The following is a 12,553-nucleotide window of genomic DNA, read 5'->3' on the forward strand; positions in this document are numbered from 1 at the left end:
TCCACAGGAGAAAGTGGTGGCAGTCTGCTTCCATAAAAATTACAGCCTTGGAAATCCTCTGGGGCAATTCTCCGTCCTATAGGGTGACTATGAATTATTGGCAAATGTTTTTGTGGACATAGTGTGGCATCTCCCAGGACTTCAAAAAGCAGTAGCAATGATTCTTGCAGTAGTAATTGCACAAATGTTTCCTGAGTGCCTAGTGGGGGCCTGGCCCTGTTCTAGACAGTGAAACCAGTAAGGGCCCATATCCACAGAGCTTATCCTCTAGTTGGAGAGAGAGGTATTTAAGTTAACAAATAATAACCAATATAAATCGTGGTTGTTGTTGTTTGCCGTCGAGTCGGCCCCGACTCATAGCGACCCCTCCTTGGGTTTCCGAGGCAGTATCACTATGGAAGTAGGATTGCCCAACCTTCCTTCCGAGGAGTGGCTGGTGGGTTTGAACCACCAGCCTTCTGGTGAGCAGTCAAGTGCCTTAGGCACTATACTACCAGAGCTCCTATAATTATTATGGGAAAGATAAGGGGAAGGGGAGATAGGTGAGGGAATAGAATACTTTAGGTGAGGTGATTAAACAAGCCTCTCACAGGTGCTGAATTGAGACCAGAATGAAATAAGTCAGGCATGCAAGGATCCAAGGAGAAAGCATTACAGGTACATAGAACTGTTCTGCAAAGGCCCTGAGGCCAGGGTAAGTATGCCAGCCACAAGAACAGGCAGGCTGTGTGCCTGGGTCTTATCGTGCTAGGTGGGGAGTGGGGTGAACTTGAAGAGAGACAAGTGGACAGGGAAATATCAGAAAATCTTGAAAGCCAGAGTAAGGAGTACAGATGTTATTCTAAGTTAGCTAGGCAGGCTCTGTGGGGATTTAAGCAGAGTGACATGGTTGCATGTATTAAAATTTTGGTCTACAAGCGTCTCTTCCTTTCCTTTCTCAGCTTCTTCTTATCCCTAACACATTCTCAGGCCTCTCCACAGATACAATTTTCCATCCTCTTCCCTTCATGATCCACTTGGTCACTCCCTCCTCTCTGCTCATTCAGGGTCTTGTACCTTTGCTCCTCATGATACTGCCAGTTGTGTACAGTTAATTGCCTCTTTCTCCTTCACTAGACTATGTTGTTGTTATGTGCCATCGAGTCAGACCCGACTCATAGCGACCCCTCCTTGGGTTTCCGAGGCAGTATCATTATGGAAGTAGATTGCCCCATCTTCCTTCCAAGGAGTGCTTGGTGGGTTTGAAACGGCAGCCTTCTGGTTAACAGTCAAGTGCCTTAGGCATTATGCTACCAGAGCTCCCTCACTAGACTATAAGCCTTGCTGTATCCCCAGGCACCAGCACAATGCACTACCAATGTAAAATAAGCCAGGGAATATGTATACTTACGCTTTTCTCAGCCATTCCCTGCCCCTCTTCTCCCCAAGTATGAATAAAGTTCCTTTTGAAATGTCAGCCTCCCTTGTCCCTACAGGGAGAAAAAGGAAAAGAGCTTTGAGGGGAAAAGGTGGAGAATAACTCATTTTCTCTCTCTCTCTCTCTCTCTCTCTCTCACACACACACACACACACACACACACACACTTCCCCTTCATCCCTGTAAGGAGGTGGAGGCAGCAAGGAGTGATTCAAGTTAGAGAAGGGTACAGGTTCAGTGTCCCCTCATTCCCACTTACTTCCATAAATTGGATCTCCTGTGTAGCCCCTGTAAATAAGGCAGGACCCTTTTTAAAAAAGCATGACAGCAATTTTCTCTTCAGGGTTTAGGGATGACTGGGAGGACAGGGGCAGAGCAACATGTTGTTACTGTAAAATACTAAAATCTTGTGCTTCAAGAAAACCAGAGTGAATTAGGAGTTTGCCTGCACTCTCACAGAAAATTGGTTTTAGTTGGGTCTAAGTCACTACAATAATTTCCCACCCTGAAGCGCTTTTTGCTAGATAATTTGCGCGATCGCCGCAGAGGCTCGCAACTAGACTGGACTAGGACACGAACGCCGCTCCAGGTAGGGTGCCCCGTGCGCCAACCTGAGCTTCGGCATTCTGACCTTACCACCCATCCCAACCTGCGTTCTGCAGCTCCCAGACCCCTCAGAAGAAAGGTGAGAGGCAGAGGCGGGGCAGAGGAGTGTCTTAGCCTCAAAATGACTCCTAAGGTTCAGTCCCCCGGAGGAACTGATTCTCTCATGGTAGCCTGGCTGGAACGCGCTCAGAAACTCAGCCCATCTTGGCTTCTCCAAAATGGTTCGCATTAACTGGCGAGCCCTCTCCTACCTTCTCCCAGTGCCTGGCAGGAGCTCAGCCATTTGAAATGGCCTTGGACTTGGAGACAGGGCCTCAAACCTCGCCAGGGGCTGGGTGGGGAAAGAAGAGGCAGGCAGTTCTCCTCCACTTCCTAGGCAAACCTGGGAGGGAGGTTGGGGAAGAGCCTGGAGACCGCTCCCAACCCGTCGGCTCCGGGAACAGGGTGGCAGAAGCTGCAAGGTTCCCTGGCGGCGAGTGCTAGGCTGCAGTGGCTGCTGGAGAGGAGCCCAGTGTCGCGCGTCTGGACAAGCTGCTTAGGGGTGGTTTCTGCGCTCAACAAGCTTCACAGGTAGCCCAGCCCAGTTCCCAGTGCCTGGGAGACAGGCTCAGAGGGCTTAGCCGGAGCCTACTCTGGGGCGACAGGTCATGCCACAAGGGTTGTTGTGGAAGGTGCCCCCAAAGCTTCCAGCCTATCGCTGCTTCCTAGGGGAACCTAGCTGCTCGAGAAAGATACTAGAGGTTTGGGGGATATTTCCTAATCACAAGCCCAGGAAAGTTGTTTTCCGGACAAATGGAAGCTGGTGTCCTGGCCTCTCACTTCTGGTTAGTAGAGGGAGCAAGCCTGCGGTGCACTCTGGCTTGAGCAGCGCCAGGAGCGCAGCTCTGGCACCTCACCCCTACATTTGCCGGACTCCCACCTCCACAGGCCGGAGCCTCTGCAGAGCTGTCGCAGCGCTCCGGGCCGCGCTCCCTGGAAGTGTCTTCCGTCCCAGCTGTTTCCCAAATCCTTCCTTTTCCCCAGCATCCCTGGTGCAACTGTGGTTTCCGCTGTGAACCGATTATGCCGCAGTTACTCCAAGGCCACCTACCGCCCCCTCGCGGGCTGTGTAGGGGCACCCGGCTGGCAGACTTCCAAGCAGGTAGCACAAAAGGCGTGGTGGCTGCGGTGGTGGTGTGAGACAGTTGCCAACAGCTGGTACAGCTGCAGCGTTGCGCACAAGGACTGGCGAGTACGCAACCCAGGTACTGCCCCTTCCCAGTGACGTCTCCGTAGCGGTTTATAAAAGCCTCACGCTCAGCTTGCCGAGGTTCTACTAACTCCCAAGCCCAGAGGGATCTGAGCCAAGAAGCGCCTGCGAAGCTGCAAAAGGCGGCGGCGGCGGCAGCAGCGAAAGCAAAGGGGGAAAAAAAAATCTTCAGCTGGACACGGGGTCCCTTTCCAGCCATAGACTCAGAGAACTTTTACAGATCGCTCTGTGACGGATCCCCTTGATCCCAACTATTCACCCAGCTTCGTGTTTCCCGCCGCAGGAAGGGAAAATAGGGATTTCAAAGAGCAGCAGGTGCAGAAAGGCGGGTAGTCTCTTGCAGCTTGGAACTGCGACTCGTGGAATTTCTTTTTCACTCAACACAGGAGAGACGCTGCCCTCAAATTCCTGAACTTCAATGCTTTGCGAAGCTTGAAAGTGGAGGAATTCAGAGCCACGACGGGCAGGCAGGCAGCGCATCTAGAAGCGTTTATCTTCTGAGCGCCAAGTCTCCTGCTTGCTAGGAGAGAGTTCTGCCCAGAAAGAGCCTTCCACCTTCCTGTCTTGGTTAAGCAGGCGTCGGAATCCCAGGCAGCGGCCACAGGACCTTGCTGCAAGCAGGTGTGTACAGAGAGGAAGACTTAACAGCGTAGCAGCAGAATGGATAACGTCCTCCCGGTGGACCCAGACCTCTCCCCAAACATTTCCACCAACACTTCGGAGCCCAACCAATTCATACAGCCGGCCTGGCAAATTGTTCTCTGGGCAGCTGCCTACACAGTTATAGTGGTGACTTCCTTGGTGGGCAACGTGGTGGTGATGTGGATTATCTTGGCCCACAAGAGAATGAGGACAGTGACCAACTATTTCCTGGTGAACCTGGCCTTTGCGGAGGCCTCCATGGCTGCGTTCAATACAGTAGTAAACTTCACCTACGCTGTCCACAATGAGTGGTACTATGGCCTGTTCTACTGTAAGTTCCACAACTTCTTCCCCATCGCTGCTGTCTTCGCCAGCATCTACTCCATGACGGCTGTGGCCTTCGATAGGTGAGCTTACCCTTTGTGGAAAAGGGATGAAGTGTCCACAGAGGATCATGGCACTGCCGTGAGTGTTTGGAGTTGGATGGTTATGGTCCACGATGGAGACTGGCCATTAGTGTTGGGGGGGGGGTGTTTATGACAGCACCTGAATCAGTTGTTGATGGGGAATTTGATCTTATTCCACCCCTCTCTTTTCTAGTTCCTCTTTTCTGTCCTCCCTCTTTTCACCTATCACCATTCTCACTTCCTTTCCTCACACACACCTTTTCTTTCTCATTTAATCCTCCTGCATCCCTTTTTCCAAAATTCTCTCTGAACTTTCCTTAACACTCCTACTTTGTCCCTTCCCACAGATTCCTTCTCTCCTTCACTCTTTAAGCTTGAGGGGGACACCTAGGCCTTACAGGGGTTTGGCCAAGGTGTGGGCCCCTGGTGGGGGCTTTGCATTATTCCTTCATGCCTGCGATTCTGTTGCACACTGTCTTGTTGCCTTTCTGTTTTCTTTCAATATTGCCTAGATAATATTTCTCATTTTTTACTTTTCCTGAAGATTCAAAGACTTTCTGCTTGCACCTTAACTGTCCAATAGAGTTTTGATGTGAGAAGCATTTCAACAGAAAGATAAAATATTCAAGATTCTAACTGAGCTCCCTCTATGCCACTAGAGGTACTGCTGCAGGATTTTGAGGCAGCTACTTTGTTTTAAGGAATTCCATGGATCCAGGGAGCTTACCTAGGTGTCTTTCTAAATTTCTCTTGCAATAAGGTCTGTACCCATAGAGAGATGTGCTTTGCAAAGACAATTGAGAGCTCTTCCTTTTCTGCAACCAGCAAGTTCCAAAAACCAAACTCAGTGCCATCAAGTCAGATCTGATTCATAATGACCTTTCCTTGGGGTCTGAGGCAATATCACTAGGGAGGTGGATTGCCCAACCTTCCTTCTGAGGAGTGGCTGGTGGGTGTGAACCTCCAGCCTTCTGGCTAGTAGTCAAATGCCTGAGGCACTATGCCACCAGACCCAACCGGCAGGTTAGGGTTTCAGAAACTGATGGAAAGTGAAAAGACTGGCATTTTCTATCATTAGGACTCCATCTGGAATGAATTGCTTTGCAGGTGGTATGATGGCATATTGATGGTTAAAGCGCAGCTCTCTTGGAATTGACTCTTTCACGGGTGTCTTAGGTCTCTAGTCTGTATATCTCCATGTGCACAGGTGTTAAATGCTTAAATGGCATTGAAGGTATGTTTAAAACACATGCTACTATGATTTTAGGATGGGCTCTTTTGATGTTTTTGCTGAAGAATATAAATGTAAGAAATCCAAAGGAGCTAGGTAGAAAACTTAAAAAAAAAAAAAAAATCCTAAACTACTTAACCCTTTCTATAAAAAACAAAAATTGTTTATGATTTGCAATTGATTTGAGGTCTTTTTCAGGTTCTTTAGCCAATGAACACTTTTAAAATTAAGGAAATCTATATTTCAGTCCTTCATCCAAATGCTGATTTGTGAGGTCCATGTACACCTCCTTTTATGCAACTTTCATATGATTGATATGTTCTATGTAAAACAAATTGCAATGAATCAATTTATCTCTTAAATGTAAAGGTAAACCAATTACTGAAAGTGAGAGTTAAATGAATTATTTTGTAAATTCATCTCATGCTCCTCTGGTTTACAAATCTTCACTTTGCTGAAGGTGAGATACACTTGTTAATCTTTATGCACTGACTTGCTTCTTTAACTTGACAGCAGACCCCTTAAACTTAGAAAAGCCACAGCGTGATATGTAACCAAATACAAGTACAGGGAAATCTTATGCCATTTCAGCCTCATGCCTGATTTCTTGCTGACCCCTAAAGTAGAGGGCCAGTTGGTATTTCTTACTGTGCTGGGGCCTTCATGAGCTGTGGGGAGACCTTCAGTCGGTGTGATAGGGAACCTTCAGTACTTGGCGGAGCAGCAGCATATCACTCTATCCTCTTTGGCCTACACTTAAAGAACATCTTCCATAGCATTGATCTTGCCCAGGGAGATGACCAACAATGTGTTCAAGGTTACAGAGTGTAAGGTAGAGTTAGGGATGAGACCCTAGGTCTCTGTCTCCAAGTGCTTCTTCTGTTTTTCCTTGCTAGACTTGTTGAAGGAGCTCTAGTGGCACAGTGGTTAAAGCACTGGGCTCATAACTAAAAGGTATATGGTTTGAACCCAGTAGCTGCTCCATGGGATAAAGATGAAGCATTCTGCTTCCATAAAGATTTATAGCCTTGGAAACCCTATAGGGCAGTTCTACCCTGGCCCATAGGGTAGCTATGAGTTGAATCTACTCGATGGCAATGAGTAGCCTTGCTAAGTGTAAGATTAATCCCTTGAGACCTTCTGTGATGCATGCAGCTCCCCTATGTAAGGGCCTTCCCCAAGAAAGTTTTCAAAAGGAAGGAGGCCTTACACTCTCTCCACATGAAGTTTCTCTGCTTTCTCCACTATGGAAATGCAGACTTTGAGAAAATGTTAAATTACCTTTTGTTTGTTCCTTGAATTTTTAACAGGCAACCCTTGAATTGTGCCTTAAAAACAATAGCTACATGGTTTCCTGGTTGTGAAATTAAACCTTGCTCATTGCACAAGACTGTGGAAACATGAAAAGCATAGACACAAGAGTATATATCAACTATTACTTCACCATCCCCAAAACAACACTTGCTAACATTTTGAATATATCTTTTAGAAATATTATGCTACATAATTGAGGTCAGACTCTATATAATTTTGTATCTTACTTTTTTCCCATTGATTTTAATGGTGAACATTTCCTCATGTTATTAAAAAGACATCAGAAACATGTCAGTGACTTCATATTATTCTAGTATATGAATGTGCTATTTTTAACCATTTCCCTGCTGTTAAGTACTTATGTCATTTCTACATTTTTTACTATTATTTGATTAATGCTCTCATGACTATTTCTGCATGAGAATTTTGTTTTGCATTTTTGATTATTTATTTAGGATAGATTCTCAAGGTGGAATTACTATGTCAAGTGAAATGGATTTTTGAAAAATATTCCCTCTAATTTTGAAGGATTGTAAACTCTGGGCAGAGCAAAGACTATGTCTGTTCTGCCTGGTTCACTTTTATCTCCTCAGCACAAAGCAGAAGTTCTTGGAACTTGTTTGAAAAATTTATCTTAGAAGGATCAGCACAATGTTGGTCCCCATGAGGTGGAGGTAAAGATGTCCCAAATGTCTAGCCTTTCCAAACTGCTGTGTCACTCCATCATTTCTAACATCAACTCCTCCTCCTCCCCTCAGTGCTCTTCCTCTGGTCTTAGGTTTCCATATTTCACTACCACGTCTCACAGTGCTCACAAACTGACAAGGAAATGGCTCACACTGTGCTGGAGGCTGACAAGTCCCAAATCTGAGGGTCAGGCTTCAGTCTGGAGGATTCTTTTCACTTACGTGGTTCAGGGGTTGAAGAAGCCAAATTGGCAGGTCACATGACTGGCCGCTTGCTGTCTTAAACCCCAAGAACGAGGGGGTGAGATGTTGAGGAACTAGAGGCAGAATCCAGAGCAGGAGAGCCAATTTTGCCAGAACATTCAAATATATAATCTCAAGGAAACTAAAGGTGGTGATTTGAGCCACAGCCTTGAGCAAGGTGGAACTAAAGATACATGCCATCCTAACCTTGCCTCATCAACACAACAAAGCAACTCACCTCAAAATGTGACCATAATCACAGGCGTAGAGGCTAGAATTTATAATGCATCACAGAACGGAAGACTATGCCGGGAAGGACCATTTTAAGCAATTCACTTCACTGCAGCACCTAATAATCACTTACATTTCACACGAGTAAATGAATGAATAAATTAATACATGCTCCCAGAAGAACACTTAGAAAATACATATAATGGTAAGAAAAGATGTAAAATCCACCCACTACTGACAGATAAAACTAGCGTAAATTATTTTTCCTTTCTGATACATGGTGCTTCCATAAGTTAGAGTTGACTTGATGGCAACTAACAACAATATTGTTTATGCCACATACAGTTGCTCGCACCTTTAAGGGTAAATTTTGGGTCATCGTAAAAAGACTTTCAATGGCTTTTTTTTTTTCTTCTTTATTATTATTTCATGGGAATTTCCCACATCATTGAATGGGGTTCTTCCACAGTTTAGGAAGCTGTTGTTGTTGTTGTTAGGTGCCGTCAAGTTGGCTTCAACTAATAGCATCACAGCGACATGCAAGCCACCACAGTATGACAAACTGAGAGATGATAAACATCTTACTATTTATTAATTCAACAACAATAACAGCAACAAAATGTGCTTTTACATTGTAAATTACTCTTTATTTCCACCAAACTGAACCTAAGTTTCCGTTTAAGAAATGAAAACAGCAAATGACCTTGCTTATCCAGGGTCCCCAGATGTAGGGACAAGATATGGCAAGTCTATGGGGCAGAGTCAGACAGTAAGAGGGCATCAAATCTCTCCAGGAAGAGGTCTGTAGCCTAAATAAAAAATCTAAGGTGTAACTCAAGGTTCCTAATCTGAAAAGACAGGGTGAGATGTTATGGATGACTTTTTTGTGAATGGCCTTTTGACTAATAGTGACCCTATGTACAACAGAACAAAACACTGCTTGGTCCTGTACCAGCCTCACAATTCTTGCTATACCTGAGTTCATCATTGCAGCCACTATATTAATCCATATTGTTGAGGACCTTCCCCTTACTTGCTGACCATCCACTTTACCAAGCCTTCTTTAGGGCATGATCCCTTCTGACAACATGACCAAACTAGGTGAGACGAAGTCTGGCCACTCTCACTTCCAAAGAGCTTTCTGGCTGCACTTCTTCCAGGACAGACTTGTTAGTTCTTCTGGCAGTCCATGGTACTTTTCATATTCTTTGCCAACACCACAACTCAAAAGCATCAACTCTTCTTCTTCAGTCTTCCTTATTTATTGTCCAGCTTTCACATGCACATGAAGCAATCACTTGGGTTAGGCTCACCTGAGTCTTCAAGGAGACATCTTTGCTCTTCAGCACTTTAAAGAGGTCTTTTGCAGGAGATTTGCCCAGTGCAATATATCATTTGATTTCTTGACTGCTGCTTCCGTGGCTATTCATTGTGGAACCCCAAAATTTGAACTCTTTGACAATTTCAATCATTTCTCCATTTACCGTGATGCTGCTTATTGAGCCAGTTGTGAGGATTTTTGTTTTCTTTATATTGAGGTGTAATCCATACTGCAAACTGTAGTCTATAATCTTCATCAGTAAATGCTTCAAGTCATCTTCACTTTCAGCAAACAAGGTTGTGTCATCCACATATTGCAGGCTGTTGGCCAGTCTTCCTCCAATCCTGATGCCGTGTTCTTCTCCATATAGTCTAGCTTCTCAGATTATTTGCTCAATGTACAGTTTGAATAAGTATGGTGAAAGGATACAACCCTGACACACTCCCTTCCTGATTTTAAACCATTCAGTATCCCCTTTTTTTGTTCAAACAGTAGGCTCCCGGTCTATGTACAATTTCCTCGATAGCACACGTAAGGATTCTAGGCAGCTAGAAATATGAATTCAAGGCACTGGCTCTAGGGGAAGGCCTTCTATTTCTGTTGGCTCTAGAGGAAGGTCCTTAACTCCTTTCAACATTCATGAGCCCAGCATTCCTTGGAGGTCTCTATGCGTCTTGGCATCAATCTTCCCCTGGGTTAAAGGAGGTTTTCAGCACTGGGAACCTGGGTCTAAAGAATAGTCATTGCTCCCAGCTATTCTTTCTTGGTTGCACTGAGGTCCCTTCTTCTCTGCTTGCTTCTATTCCCTTTTATCTTTTGTGAGATAAAATGTGACGCAGACTATATCCCAGGGAAACTTGCCTTAAATGGATCAGGGCTGTGACCTAAGTAAGGGTGTTGCATCCCACCATATACTTCTTGTAACTGATTGACTGATCACATCATGGGGGATGATTATTATATCCTTATATAATTTCCAAACAACTGAGAATCATGACTCAACCAAGTTGACACTTTTTTTTTGGGGGGGCGGGGCGGACACAATTCAATCCATGATAATGCCCAACAAGCAACTTGATATGTGGAGCTTGGGAATAAGAAGCCAGAGCTCCAAATTTAGATTTTCATTCCTAAACATGGGGGTTATTGGAGTTTGGAAGTAGAAAATATCTCTTTTGTCTCCACATGTTTTCAGAGAGGAGACCCAACATTCTTGGGAATGCCCAATCAGGCAGTAGGATAGGAAAAAAAGAAAAAATATAGAGAGAAGAGAAATCATAACAATGTAGAATGTCAAAGGTCAAGAGAGGCAACTTCAAGAATGAGTGGTTGGTCATGCTCAGTAGTATCACAGGAATCCAAAGAGGATGAGGACATTGGATTAGACAGAGATCACTGGTGACCTGTGGTAAGGGGGCATAAAACTATAAAACTAGATGGTATTGAGAGAAGTGACTTTATCCATACCCATCCAACCATCAAGCCATTATCGAGCACTACTACATACCAGGAGCTCTGGTAGCATAGAACTACTACATACCAGGAGCTCTGGTAGCATAGTGCCTAAGGCACTTGACTGCTAACCAGAAGGCTGGCGGTTCAAACCCACCACCCACTCCTCGGATGGAAGATGGGGCAATTTACTTCCGTAGTGATATCGCCTCAGAAACCCAAGGAGGACTCAATATGAGTCGGGGCCGACTCAACGGCACATAACAACAATAACATACCAGGTATTGAGGCAGTAAGACACTGCCTTAGCCCTTGCACTCTCTGTCTTTGGTGACTGATAATGACACAAACTCTCTTATAATCCAATGCAATCATATTAAAGAAACTTGGAGACAGAGCAAAGAAATCTTGAAAATACAGGAAAGACTGATAAGTTTTAAAAAATTAAAAGAGAGAGAGAGAAAAAAAAGAAACAGCAAAGCACAAAGAAAAAAAAAAAAAATTTTTTTAAAGTAACTCCAAGAACCTGAATTGGGAATTCTCATAATGACATGTTAATGTTTGTCACTTGGAAACTAGGAAGCAGATTTCATGCTAATAAAATTAATGATGATACTTATATTTGCATGATTTTCAATCTATTGTAACTGCTCATCCTCATGATGCTAATGGGGATTCTGTCTCCACCTTGGAAAGAGTATTAGAAATAATTTATTTCAGTGTCCTCTACTCTCCACCCTCTCACAGCTTGGAGACCCATGCAATGAGCTTTCATGTGTCTTAGACATCTGCCCACATGCTCCTGTTCAAGGCAGTTTTTGGACTCTATCTCATCCAAGAAAAACTGTGATTGGAGGCAAAGAAGCAACATAAGGGTCCTACTGTACCCAAGAGGACATTTGAGATTTTTTGACAAATATGCCACCTATTGTCTGCATGTTTAATGTCTGAGGGCTTTTTCATAACAAAAACCTCTTACAACTGAATGTGTATTCAGTTTGTTAAATTTGTAAATCTGATACCTGGCTTTTCTTTAGTCTTTATACATATCTTATAAATCTGGGATGTTTTCTTATAAATCTAGTTTGTGTGTGTGGGTAAAAGGCTAAAGACTAATGTTCTCTTGCTCAGTGGTTAAGGCTTGGATGCTAACTGAAAGGTCAGTGGTTCAAACCCACAAGCACTATGCAGGAGAAAGACACAGCAATCTGCTCCTGCCTTGGAAACTGTATGGGGCAATTCTACTCTGTCCTATGACTAATATCAATTAGCTCATAAACATGAGATGGAATTCTTCCCCTAAATATTTTAACTTCATTTTCAAACTTACTCAAACTATCTTACGTATTTTCAATTAGTCATAGATTTTATAAACTTAACAAATCAAATAATCTTAAAAATTTAAACAATACTTCTTATAAACTTGATTAATTAAATTCCCCTGAACATTTCAAATTATAATCACAAATTTAATATATCTGGTTCTCTTGAAAACTTCAAATCCCTGACAGGATGATTTATAAATTGGAGAAACAAAATCTTTCTTAGCATCTACCTAGCTCTTGAAAATATAATAAATAAAAACTTCTAAATTTAAGCATTTCAGCATACTAAGAGTTAAACTTATGAGTTCAGTAAACAAGCTTCTCTTAAGCATCTGAATATTGACTACAAAATTCATTAGTTAAATCTCCAAAGATATTTAAATTAAAATTACAAATATGATAAGTCAACTTCTCTAATAGATCAGATTC

At 43.7% G+C, this 12,553-nt stretch overlaps 1 protein-coding gene across 1 annotated transcript in view; it reads left to right on the top strand.

The window, feature by feature from the left end:
• The first annotated feature begins 3,932 nt into the window (after positions 1-3,932).
• Positions 3,933-12,553, top strand: part of TACR1 (tachykinin receptor 1) — a 256,694-nt gene continuing 248,073 nt past the window's right edge. The window contains exon 1 of the mRNA XM_007957423.2: positions 3,933-4,321. Within this exon, the coding sequence (XP_007955614.1) occupies positions 3,933-4,321 (389 nt within the window). The remainder of the gene's footprint in view (positions 4,322-12,553) is intronic.

The sequence above is a fragment of the Orycteropus afer genome, unplaced genomic scaffold (assembly GCF_000298275.1).
Source record: "Orycteropus afer afer isolate SDZICR_OR568_19922 unplaced genomic scaffold, OryAfe1.0 scaffold00748, whole genome shotgun sequence".
In the NCBI taxonomy this organism is placed as follows: domain Eukaryota; kingdom Metazoa; phylum Chordata; class Mammalia; order Tubulidentata; family Orycteropodidae; genus Orycteropus; species Orycteropus afer.